Source organism: Pseudonaja textilis, chromosome 3, assembly GCF_049901715.1.
Source record: "Pseudonaja textilis isolate UNSWEBS1 chromosome 3, rPseTex1.2, whole genome shotgun sequence".
NCBI lineage: Eukaryota > Metazoa > Chordata > Lepidosauria > Squamata > Elapidae > Pseudonaja > Pseudonaja textilis.
Genome location: NC_141992.1, coordinates 21,875,089 through 21,888,042, shown reverse-complemented (window position 1 = coordinate 21,888,042; position 12,954 = coordinate 21,875,089). Strand labels below are relative to the sequence as shown.

The window sequence follows — 12,954 nt, the reverse complement described above, 5'->3', positions numbered from 1 at the left end:
AGCTGTATTTGAGGCAATTGTTATTCCTCCTCCTTCCTTGTCAAGTGTAAAATAACTGACAGCCCTTTTTCTATTAGGTGGCGCATTAGGCAATTGTGAAATTTCAACCTGTTCCACTACATACTGTAAGTTCTTCAGTCTGACAATATTTTTGCCATATTCTTTAAAAAAAAGCTTCAATGGGTTTAATAAAAGCCCTCTTCAATAAAGGTAACATAAAGGATAATTCTACATTCAGATCAATGCTAATTTACTCCCAAATCACTTTTAAAAGCGATAGAAAAGCCCTGTGAACAATGAGAATCAGGAAAATTTGGCCATATTACTTCTCAAATATTAAAAATAATCACATACATGAGAATAAACATAAAAATGTCTCTGATATTTCTTGAACAGATGGCTAATTCTCATGACAAAAAACATGTCAGCTTAGACTACGATTAATTTTTTTTTGTTGAGATCTATATACCTTTTGAATCTCTTTCCAACTGTCCCAAAAATTAACTAAGGTTTGATTAATATTTGAATGGGCATCTACCTGGCAACACTAGACTAGGGTTAAACTGAAAATATAAACCTTTTCCATACTTGTCAATAAACTGCATGGAATCACCAGAAATCAAGCAACAAACTGATTGTATCACATTACTAAGCAACAATCAAAATTATTATAAGTGAGCAAATGGGATGAGTACAAATAGGTCTTTGGAAGGGCAAGTCAAGGAGAAAGTACTTTTTCGTTAGTTCTTGTGACTGCAGAAGTGTTGTGTTTTTTATTCTGAAAATGACAAGAATTATACATAGTTCAGGATATATTGCACACATTCAGGATGTACGCCCTGAAAGAGAAAGTGAAACAACTTATGCTTAGGAGGGAAGATACAGGAAGTGCTTGCAAAAGGACAGCAGCAAGAAGCTTGATTATTTTTCTGAATTCCTGGATGAAAAGCGGCCACAAATCTCAAACACTAAGATGACCAAGTGGATGAGTAAAGGCCAGGTTATTTGAAGGACTACCTATATCCTATACTTTCTGCCTGTCCAGGAAGATTGGGCAGAATTGGTGTGCTCCCCGTTCCTTCAACTTAAGACGTCCTACCCAACCCAAGAATTTTACCATTTTGGTTACGGTATCTGCACTCTAGAATATCCCCTAAAATTTCCCTCCCAATGATGTGCCAGTAGTCCTTAAAAACATGGTTCTTCTCCCAGGCCTTGAGGTAGATGGCCATGGAGCCATTAGATGGTTTTTTTTAACCCATTATGGGATATTATTATCTAGACTTTCCCTCAATTTATAGATTTTCCCTCCATCTATTTTTAAATTGTAAGCCAGAGTCATTCTGGAATAGGCAGAGTCCAGAGCAAATTAAATCAAAATTTAAAAATATGATTCCTGCCTCCACTTTAATGGTGGTGGTGATCAGAACCTCCTTATTGAAAGAAATAGTGCTAGAGTCTCTCTGATCAGTCAAGCAAGAGAAAGATGTGGCATGCATGACTAAAAAGTCCATTGAAATATCCTCTGCTCTATATGACACAGCCAGCCAAAGCCTTAAAAGATGGCTATGACGATAAGGAATAATAGCAGAAAGGCAACAGAGCTGAGTACAGATGTTTCAATGTCTTCCTTCCTCCCTCCCTCCCATCCATCCGTCCATCCAAGGACAAGGCCCAATAAGAGAAAGAAATGTAGCCATCTGGCGACATAGACAAGGACAACAGGAATGGTTTAGATTTGAATAAGAAAACATGTTTCCAAGACAGTAGACTCCTGGCAGGGGATAGGCTGCATCTCACAAGAGTTGAGCAGAAGGTGTTTAAAAAGTACTTTGCTAACCTGATCCAGAGGACTTTAAATTGAAATGGGATTGGGAATGGAACTGAAAGGAGTATGCAGGATGTGTCGGCAATCAATAACAAGGAGGCAAATGCAAGAAGGACCACACTAAGTCACAAAGATTTCAAGTGCCTTTATGTAAATACTCAGAATATGCGGTACGAACATTATGAATGAAAAGCTTAATGCAGGAAGATAAGTAAGAAATGTGGTGGCACAGAATGCACTATTGCAGGCTAGTTCTGCAGTATTATTGCAGGCTAATTCTGCCAGAAGTTTGATCCTCACCGGCCCAAGGTTTACTCAGCCTTCCATCCTTCCAAGGTCAGTAAAATGAGGACCCAGATTGTTGGCGACAATATGTGGACTCGGGAAAAGCACTGAGAGAAGGCTGTAAAGCGCTACGAAGTGGTATATAAGTGTTAAGGACTGGGACTATACTACCTTTAGATCCTAGAAACTTTCCAAAAAGGTACTTATGAAAATGTTGGGAATAAATTAGATACCTCTTAAAAAGCTGGTTGGCCCAATTTAAAATGTCAGTAACACAGGTTGACAAAGACAATAATCATTGATAAATTAAACTTCAAGGAATAGAAAGCTTTTTCTATTTCATACATTCTACTGAAATTATCTAGGAGCTTATACAAACACTTGAGTAATTTGATTTGTTTATATGGCCTTTAAAAAAACAATGAAGCAATTTATTTATAAAACAGAAATTTGAAAGTTAAATTTCATATAAATATAAATAAGTTTAATAAATAAAGTTCATGTGTTGATTTCTGTAATGAAAGGGAAACAGTCAAATAATTAACAATCTAAAAGCATGTTTTTTAAATTGTAAAATTAATCTAATTGTGCATTAAGGCATACCTATAAATCAGGCTCTTTATTATACTGAACTGCACGTTAGTAATTCACTCATAAATAAAGCAACATCATTACCATTTCTTGATTCTTGAATATGTATTCTTTTTACTGGAAAAAAATCACTCATAAGTTAACAAATACAAAAATGTACAAACACACAGGTGAATAAATGCAATGATACAATGGATTGCTGAAAATTGTGTTTTAACACTAGATTTCAGTGCAAAAATATACCCCTGGAGCCTCACAGAAACCACAGAGAAGCTGAAAACAACAAAAAGAAAGAAATTACATATGATTCAATTCTATCTTTGACAGTAGATGTTTGGAAATGCACAGTGGTCGCTCAGATGTTAAACTGAGTACAAAACAGCTTTTACAAAAAATATAAAGAGATTTTAGCAAATAAAGATCCAAATGGCTCATATAAAACATACATTTTGTAATGATAGTGTTCTATCCCTTAGCAATAGTAGCTGACACTGCTGATGAAAATGGGGAGCACTCTGTTGAAATGTCAGCTATTAATGTACAGATTTTAAATGATTTTTAAAAACACCATAACAACACATGCACTTAACAGTTATGTTTCCAACAATTACATTTATCATACAATAGCTGACTTATCTGATAAAAGCAACAGTGCACATTTAAAATATATTCCACGCTTTTAAAGGAAGGTGAAGAAAAAAAATTTTTTTTGGGGGGGGGGAGGATGAATCCAGTACTAATTAAGAAGTGAAACTGACTCTTTCACACCAATCTTCAACAAGTGCATTTCTTAGCAGAGGTAATTCAGAGGGTATAGTAGAAGGGTGCACAATCTATTTTTAAAGTGTGTGTGTTTGTGTGTGCAGCACTGCCAAATAGCTGTTTAGAAATGTCAAGGTGAATTAAGACAGATTGAAACACATTCTCAACTGAAGCACCATTAAATAAAATGTTAATTTCTACTAGCATTCCAAGTTAAAAAAAATACATACGAATTATTCACAACTGAAAATTATCAAAATGTAGAAGTCTTTATTGCTTCATGTGCCATTAAAAGAATGAAAACTAAGTTATTCCCTCTGCAGCAACCGTAAAGGTACTATTATGGAACAATATTAAAGCCTACTTATCAGCAAATTCAAGAACAGACTTCCTGCCCTTTCATATCCGCCAATAAGATGGACACATGCACACTTTCTCTTTCATGCACAAGCACACATTCACCCCTTCATAACCCTTGAGATTCAAAAAAATGGGCCTGGTTAATCACCTCCACAGCAGTTGTATATGGGGGATCATATATCTACCAAACCCAAAATCTTTAAAGAAAAAAAAAGTCTCCTATACAAGTTAAAGCAACTGAAGGCAACAATGCAATCAAAGAGATTAAACTACTTTTCACATTAAACTCTGTCTATAAATATATATTAAAGAACAATTTGTTTTACCAGAGAAAATACCCCGGTTTAAAAAAGTCTGTACATGCTATATAAAGAGATGGACTGGTTTTAAAGCAGAAAAGCAAAACAAAGGCACAAACTTATTATGGAAGGTTAAAACAAAAACTAGATAGAGATTATGGACCAACCAATTCTGCCTGATATTCACATTTTTTAAAAAACTAATCTCAATGCCCTTCATTCTTGTAATTAAGAGTTGGAGTCTGGATACATTTATCCCAGTACTTGTACTTGTGCAATGTTTTTCTGGTTAATAATCATACCCAAGAACTTCAACCTACAGTTTTAATCTATATTAGTTCAGTTTCATTTACACAATAAAGATATCAAAATATTATTCATCCCACCCCCCCACCCCCAATTAAAGTTACAGAAATCACTATAGACTTTTCGAACAACAGACTGAAAGATTTGCAAACTTCAACCAAATGAAGTGGAAACTTGGTTAATTTTCTGGGGACTTTTTGTCCCTTACCAAGATGAAACAGGGAGATATTTTCTCTGATGTTTTGCTGTCAGTTTGGAATACGGGGACAAAATGCACTGGGTCACACACCAAAAAAGAAAAAAAGAAAACCACAACTCCAGAAAGACTATGCAATTCCCCCAAATGCAATTGGCTTTTACACTTTCATGAATAAAATTCTCTCTCCCAATGCCAGATTCCTCCTTTTCCAATAAACACTGGTATTGTTTCTAAAATAACCAATGAACTGACAGTCTCAATCCCACCAACAACTGCTTAAATAGCCCTGAAGACAATTACTTGCATGTCATCCTGATGTATTGAAGTGCTTGCACAATTGAGGGCTTACTTGAGTTATACTAAGTTGTAAACCTTCAGCTTCAGTTTTGAACTGCATTTTTTAAAAAATAAAAGAAAGCAATTTATACAGCTTATCTACATCTATACTTCTTTAAGAAGTGATTGTGGGTATATATAGATATATAGATATATATCTTTTTCCCTTCAAGCAAGTCAATTAGAAAACCAATGCAAACACAAATGCAAAAGAATGGCGCCACTGTTAGGTAACAGTTCATCTTCAATAATGGTCATGGCAGGGGTGTCAAACTGGTGGCCTGTAGGCCGGATGCAAAATGCACAGGCCACACCCAGCCCAGCTCTGCGAAGGGTAAAAATGCCACGAAACGCCACGTGATGACAACATGACGCAGAGAGTTTGACACCTGTGGCTTACAGCACCCTAAAAGTCAAGAAACCAAGACTTTTCTTTCTTTCTTAAGCCAAACTGGTTTTATGAGTAGGAAAACACATTCAATCTCTATTTGTTACTGGAGATTGCTTAAGGAAATGTAATGCTGGAACAAAATCAGCAGGTCACACTATTGTTCTTTTTAAAAAGAAATCAAAAAGCAAGTTAAGTCTGAACTCGCTGACAGTGTGAATATGTCTACAGTCTGATGATCTCGGTGCGTATTTTTGAAAATTATTCTTCAAAACACTGTGATCCTTCATGAGACACAAGATTATTCTTGTCCAGGAGACATATATAAAACCATCTCTTGACATTCTCTTCTCATATTCTCTTAGTATTCACTCACCAGAGCCAGCTCTGGTGCTAGATTGACAGTTATGTTTTTATACAAAGAATCATATGTAATATTTGGAAAATAGTTCAAATTATTGAGGCCATCCAATTCTTGCCTCTCTTTGGACTTCCTCAACAGTGCATATCTGTTGAAAAAGAAAAGGGAAAACATTAAAAATATTGTTCCAACATGTCACATAAAAGAACTATCAATATCACTACACATTTTGAATATCAATAATTTATTTAAAATATCCAAATGCAGCTGCAGACATCCAAAGTCCATTCATGTCCACTTTAAAAGGTATGACTCAGAATACAAATTCACCTGGATTCCAAAAATGTACATCCTATTTGCAGCTTCATTTTGTATTTATATTAGTTTATATACACAGTATATAAGCAGGTATATAAAGTATGAACACAAGTAATTGAATTAACTGAGGAAAGCATAGATAAATTAACCATGGGTAGGGATGTCATATGAACACAATCATTTCTCAGAGTTGGATATCTAAACTAGAATAATGGATTTCTATTGAAATGCTCAGATCCTGATAAATAAATATTGCAAAGAAAATTTATGTAAGCAACACCAAAATATAAACCTAACAGACAAATATGAAAGCATTACACATTACAAACTATAAAAAAGCTTTTTTATTTTAAATTGTCCAATTCTTTTCTTTCACTTCATTGAATTTTCTAGTATTGCTCAACCAAAGGATTTATTTTCCAACATGTTGCCATCTGCTCTGACCAATTCTGATGAGAAACAAAAATTATTGCATCTGTTTTCCTTCTCCATAAATCTCATCCTGAATCACACACTTCCCTTTTTAAAAATTCTACTTTCATTTTATATAATGAAAACTTCTTAACATGGATTAAAAAAAATTGTTTGCTAAAATCCATCCTTTATATAGATTTCACTCATTTTTATAAATATATATAAGAATGAAAACTTTTTCGGACACTTCCATTTTCTTACATTCATGAGAAAGGCTGAAGCACAAATTCTTAATTTCAGAATAACAGATTTGGAAGGGACCTCGTAGGTCATCTAGTCCAACCTCCCACCCAAGCAGAAGACCCTACATCATTTCTGACAGATGGCAGTCCAGTCTCTTCTTGAAAGCTTCCAGTGATGAAGCTCACACAATTTCTGAAGGTAAGCTGTTTCATTGGTTAGTTATTCTCACTGTCAGAAAATATTATTTCCTTATTTCTAGGTTGAATCCTCTCCTTGATCAGTTTCCATCCATTAAATTAATAATTAAAAGCTTTAATACAGTTCTTATTCATTTTTATTTTTCATGTAATCATTTAATAGTTAATCTTTGGTTTAAACATTGCATAAAACTGTAATATGTCTTAGTGCTGTGTGAATCTGCCAACTGTGGTTTATGCAACAACTGATCATTAAATAAAGTATGGATTTTTGTGGTGTACAATACAAGCAATACATTTTCTCCAAGAAAAACTGACCCATGTTTGCAAAATACACTTTTAATTGAATCACAGTTAATATTGTTTTCTAAGTTCATGTGACACACTAAACCATTCATTACATTAACATGTAATTATTTTTAAATGGTCTACCTTGACATATGAATCCAGCCAATGTAAAACAGACATAAATGATTGTAATTTGTCTGATTAAGTGATTGAAAATATGAATGATTCTAAGACCGTAAGTCAGTAAAGCAATTGAAGGAAGATATGCTCCTTTCTAGTTCTCTATGGATAATACTACGGTATCAGGTTATGATATAACCACTGGAATCTAGCCCCATCTAGCATAAAACCAATGAAGAAGAAAAATAACAGCTCTCAAAAGAAACCAACATGGCATAAAGAATTCTCTGACAAATTTAAAGACAAAAAGGACAAGTGTAAAAAGTGGAAAGAGGGGTAAATAACTAAAGCAGGATATCAGCAAATAGCCTGAGCCTGTAAAGATGAAATGAGGAAGTTAAGGCTCACAATGAACAAAGGCTTGCGACAAAAGTAAAAAATAACAACAACAACAACAACAAAAAGCTTCTTCCAACACGTTAAAAACAAGAAAGAAGTCAAGAAAACAATAGGCTCATTGTTGAACATTGGGCACTATCTAACACAGTGGTCCCCAACCTTTTCTTTGCCCTGAACCCCTAAAGAAATTTCACTCGAAGCTCGCACCCCCTGAAAATAAAAATGACAACATATAGCCAATATCCTATTATTTACCTGGACTTTTCTCGTACCCCCTGGAATATCGTCTCACACCCCCAGGGGGTGCGAGCACCCCAGGTTGGGAACCCCTGATCTAACAAAATGGAATTCAATGGTGAAAAAAGTAAGATTCTACATTTAGGCAAAAAAAAATCAAAAATCAAATGCACAGGTACAGTATATGTAGTACCTTGCTCAATAGTAGTAACTTTGAGAGGGATCTTGGAGTCCTTGTGGACAATCACTTAAATATGAGCCAGCAGTGTGCCTCAGCTGCTATAAAAGCCAACATAGTTCTAGGCTGCATAAACAGAGGGATAGAATCAAGATCACATGAAGTGTTAATATCACTCTATTACGCCTTGGTAAGGCCACACTTGGAATACTGCATCCAGTTTTGGTTGCCATAATGTAAAAAAGATGTTGAGTCTCTAGAAAGAGTGCAGAGAAGAGCAACCAAGAGGGGGACTGGAGGCTAAAACATATGAAGAACCGTTGCAGGAACTGGGTATGTCTAGTTTGATGAAAAGAAGGACTAGGGGAGACAGGATAGCAGTGTTCCAATATCTCAGGGGCTGCCACAAAGAAGAGGGAGTCAAGCTATTCTCCAAAGCACCTGAGGGCAAGACAAGAAGCAATGGGTGGAAACTGACCAAGAAGCAACTTAGAACTAAGGAGAAATTTCCTGACAGTTAGAACAATTAATCAATGGAAGTTGTGGGTACTCCAACACTGGAAGTTTTTAAGGAGAGATTGGATAACCATTTGTCTGAAATGGTTTAGGGTTTCCTGCCTGAACAAGGGTTGGACTACAAGACCTCCAAGGTCCCTTCCAACTCTGTTATTCTATTCTATTCTACAGTATATAGAAAATTAAGCCTCCTGTTTTCTGTATTTATCTTTTCTATAATTTACATTTCCTACCATGAACATGCCCACACAAATGAGTTATAGTAGCACTAGACTAATGGCCAGAGATCTCAGTTCAAAACATTATTAATAAAAAAAAAATATTAAGCATAAGCAGAAGGAAGGATGTTCCAGTAGTTATCAGTGGGCCCAATTCAAAAACAATGAATAAAGCAAGATAAAAATATGCTGCCAGTTTAAAGAAATTTAAAGTCCTTTTGAAAAATGACCCCAAATTTATAAGAAATCTTACACTAAAACGCAGAAACTACAACACTGACTGTCTTCCAGATGCACAGGTAGGCTGTTACAACAGAATTCCTGATATGCTGATATTGTCCTCTTTGTTCCGTAACATTTGAAACTTTTATATAGAGTCAGTGACCTTTTTATACATTTACTGCTTGTTGAAGTTTGAGATACTAAAGCTGAGAACTCTCTCTTCTCAGATATATAATTGGGAATGTGTTCACGTGTACATAATACATATTGCGTGCAGACACACACAGCTTCCCCTAGTTCTTGTTCCATATCCTGAAGTAGAATATATGGCATAATTTTATACAGAGATCCCTAGCTGCACTCCTTTAGGATATAACATAAATGTCCTCTTCAGCATAAATGGAGCTATAACCTCTGTTAGCATATATTTTCTACTAGCAAAGCTTAACCAGAACAACAACAACAAAACAGGTAATGACATGTGTGTTGCATAAATGTTCATAATCCCATAATTCCTGAAGGTGCAATTTCCCCCTCCCTCTCCTTCAGGAAGAGCAAAGGGAAATGTGTTGCTGGGATAGAAGTCCCTTTAGTGAGCTCCTTGTCAATTAAATCATTTAATGCTCTATCACTTGCACATTACAGTCTAAATTTCTCCCTTGGACTGGCTTGCTTTTACTTGCTAGCAGCTGGAATTGAAACAGGCAACAGTTTCATAACAGAACAAGGAGGATGGGAAAAAAGAGAAGAGGTAGTATGAGAACTCAGGCGCGCGCTGTCTTTGAATAAATCAACCAAGCAACTAAAAACTGAGGATTACTTCAAAAACAAGAAATGTAACAACTGTAATCCACAGGAGAAAGCGTTTTAAACAGTTGCTTTTGAAAGCAAGTTTTCCCTAATGATGGTACTCTAGAAACTTTTCTTAAAAACTGTTTAAATGTTTAAGGTTGAAATGAAATAGTGATTCATTACTTAATAGATCCTAAATACACTTTGGCCCAAAGCATTTTTTTAAAAAAAAACTACATCAGTTTGGGGTATTGAAGCTCTCCTTTCCACACGAGCATCAATGTCCCACAAACACTTGAGGCTGGGGAAAAACCCTGCAAATTATAGCTGCTCTAATTCCCAGTTAAACACAATCACTATATGGTAACTTCAACAGCAAAGCAAAGGCTAAGAGAAAAATGAGAAGAAACATCATTTCAAAAAAATTCATTTTGTGCTTCGGAATACAATTAAATGGAACTATATACTGCAATATGAAATCTGAATTTTACATTAAAACAGACCTATAAAAATCTCTATATGCTTGATACATAAAAAGGCCACTTTAAAAAATACAGCATTCAGAACCAAGAATATAACTGCAATTCATTTTCAAGGTTATTATAATTCAGTACTGATCTGCATGAGAAATCTTGATGCAAAATTTACTATGAGCACAAACTTTTCATACAACCATATGTAAATGAATATAAAGACAAGGAATGCAAAGTTAAATAGGCATAATTTTGCAGCCTATTTCAGTGGGCAGTAAATAGTATCCTCCCAATGGCCAAAACTACAACTCAAGCCGGAACTGAGAAAATATCCAGACTACAGGTACTCTATGTCTTATGACCTTTCATTTAATGATTATTTGAAGTTATGAGAGTCCTAAAAAGAAGGGACATATGACTGGTCCTCACATTTACAACCGTCTCAATGTCCCCATAGTCACACGATCAGAATCTGACCATTTAGCAACTGTATTTGCAGCCTTCCCTGGAGGCTTTTGATTAGAAAAGGAAGAAGCTGTTTTGCTCATGTGATTTGAAAAAAAGTTGTATAATCAGGTGCAATTTACTTAATGAATGCATCACTTCCGGTCCAATTTTGATTATAAGTCAAGGACTACATGTATATCCATGAAAGTAGAAGTCACAAAGACATCAGGTTTGCTAACTAAAGAAAAGGGGGATCTTAACATTTTGCTGAAATCTGTCTGAGAATAATCCATAATAATTGTGCTTTTCCAGTAGAGACATCTGAACATTTGGCAAGGCTTTCAATAGTTAGGAAATAGCTTGGGACAAATATGTCTTGGCTGTAAAAACAAGGAGCGCTGAATTAGTTCGTGACAAAAGATAATCTAAACTACCATAACTACCTATCCCACAAACACATATACTTTTATGCAGAGATAGCAAGTTAGTTCTATCTTAGAATCATCTTAAACTCAAATTGAAATACAGTCAGACGATCAAAAATCATAAAGAAAAGCAACACAATCTCTAGAGGCTACAAAGTAAAGATCCACAGGATTTTGTGTTTAAAATGAAGCGCTTAATGGGCCCAACCATCTAATCACTGGAAGCTTTTAAGAAGCTTTCAAGAAGAGACTGGACTGGCATCTGTCCAAAATGGTATAGAGTCTGCTTGGGTCGGGGGTTGGACTAGATGACCTACAAGGTTCCTTCCAACTCTGTTAATCTGTAAACTATACTGTTTAAGAAATACAATGGAGGTTCATCCAGTCAAATTTGATGGACTGGAGAATCTGCATATATATAATATTTATAACAACATTTTATTTACCTTCCTAAGAACTGAACTTCCCCTCTGTGATGATGGGGAATCGATTTGTATCTCCCTGTATCTCCTTCTGGCCGAGTAACCAAGTAGCCTGCATAGTGAACCCTGGACGAGAAAGGGAGTCATTAAACTGCTTTGAATTTAATATTTGCCAACACTAATCATTTGAGCAAACATCATATCAACATTATTCATAAGCAAGCATCCCAACGTATCTCCTAAATTAGCTTATTTATACACTTGTTCATTTGAATTAGTTGTGTGTTAGCCTGCTGTTATTTGGAAAGAAAAGGAATAAGATGTTACTGATAACTATGAAACTATGGGATATAGCTATAACAAGTACTGTTCTTATGTACTTCTAAAAACAGCTTATCTAATAAGAGTAAATTAACTATAGCCAGGAAATAAACAGTACTTCATGGGTCAACTTAAATTATAAAGGTGAAAGATGTAGACTTTATTTTTTATTATTTATTTATTAAACTTATATGCCACCTATCTTGCCTAGGTAGCTTACAATCAATAAAAGCAACAAAATGAAATGTTAAAACAATAAATGGCAACACTAAATTGATATAAAATTAACGATGGGAAGGAAGGCTAACTTTGTATCAGTGATAATGATGTGGCTGGGAGGTGGGTATTGTCTAGATAAGGGGTCACCAACCTTTTGGACCTCAGGGACCACCAAACTCATAATTTAAAATCCCAGGGACCACTAACAGGTTCTGTGGGCATGGCCTAATTTGTGGGCATGGCTAGTATGTAAATATTATAAATATTTATATAAATATTGAATTTTTTATTTTAAAAAAGAGCAACTTTTGCCCAAAATCAGGAAAAGCAGGCAGGCAGGCAGATTGAGTTGCTCACAGAATCATTCAGTGATCTATCTATCTGCCATCGGCTAGCTCAGTCTCTCAAATTTGCTTGCTGCGAGTCTGCACTGAATAATAGAACCTTCAGTCCCAAGGGAGGTTTGGCTGTGCTTAAAAGTAGAGCCAAAGATCTAAAGACTAGCTAGAAAGCAAGAAATCCAACCATTTCCTGCTTCCAAGCTAATCTAAATCTCCTGGTATAGCAGAACAGCTGATGGTCGGAAAAAGGAAAAATAGCAATTTGGCAGGCAAGTTTGCCAGGTAAGGAGTGAGTGGGCGGGGAGGGTTCCTGCGGGCCATGTGGGCAGCCCAGCCTTGTGTTTCTGCGCAGTCTGGATTAATTCCTTTGGGGGGGTGGTGCTCTGGGGGTGAGATTTGTCTGCAGCCCACCAAAATTTTCTCGCAGCCCACTGTTCTAGATGTTATCT

At 35.6% G+C, this 12,954-nt stretch overlaps 1 protein-coding gene across 1 annotated transcript in view; it reads right to left on the bottom strand.

The window, feature by feature from the left end:
* Window positions 1–2,790: 2,790 nt before the first annotated feature.
* Window positions 2,791–12,954, bottom strand: part of B4GALT5 (beta-1,4-galactosyltransferase 5) — a 48,659-nt gene continuing 38,495 nt past the window's right edge. The window contains exons 8-9 of the mRNA XM_026697498.2: window positions 11,649–11,750; window positions 2,791–5,863 (exon numbers count right to left, since the gene is read on the bottom strand). Coding sequence (XP_026553283.1) covers window positions 5,716–5,863; window positions 11,649–11,750 — 250 coding nt within the window. The 3' untranslated portion in view covers window positions 2,791–5,715. The remainder of the gene's footprint in view (window positions 5,864–11,648; window positions 11,751–12,954) is intronic.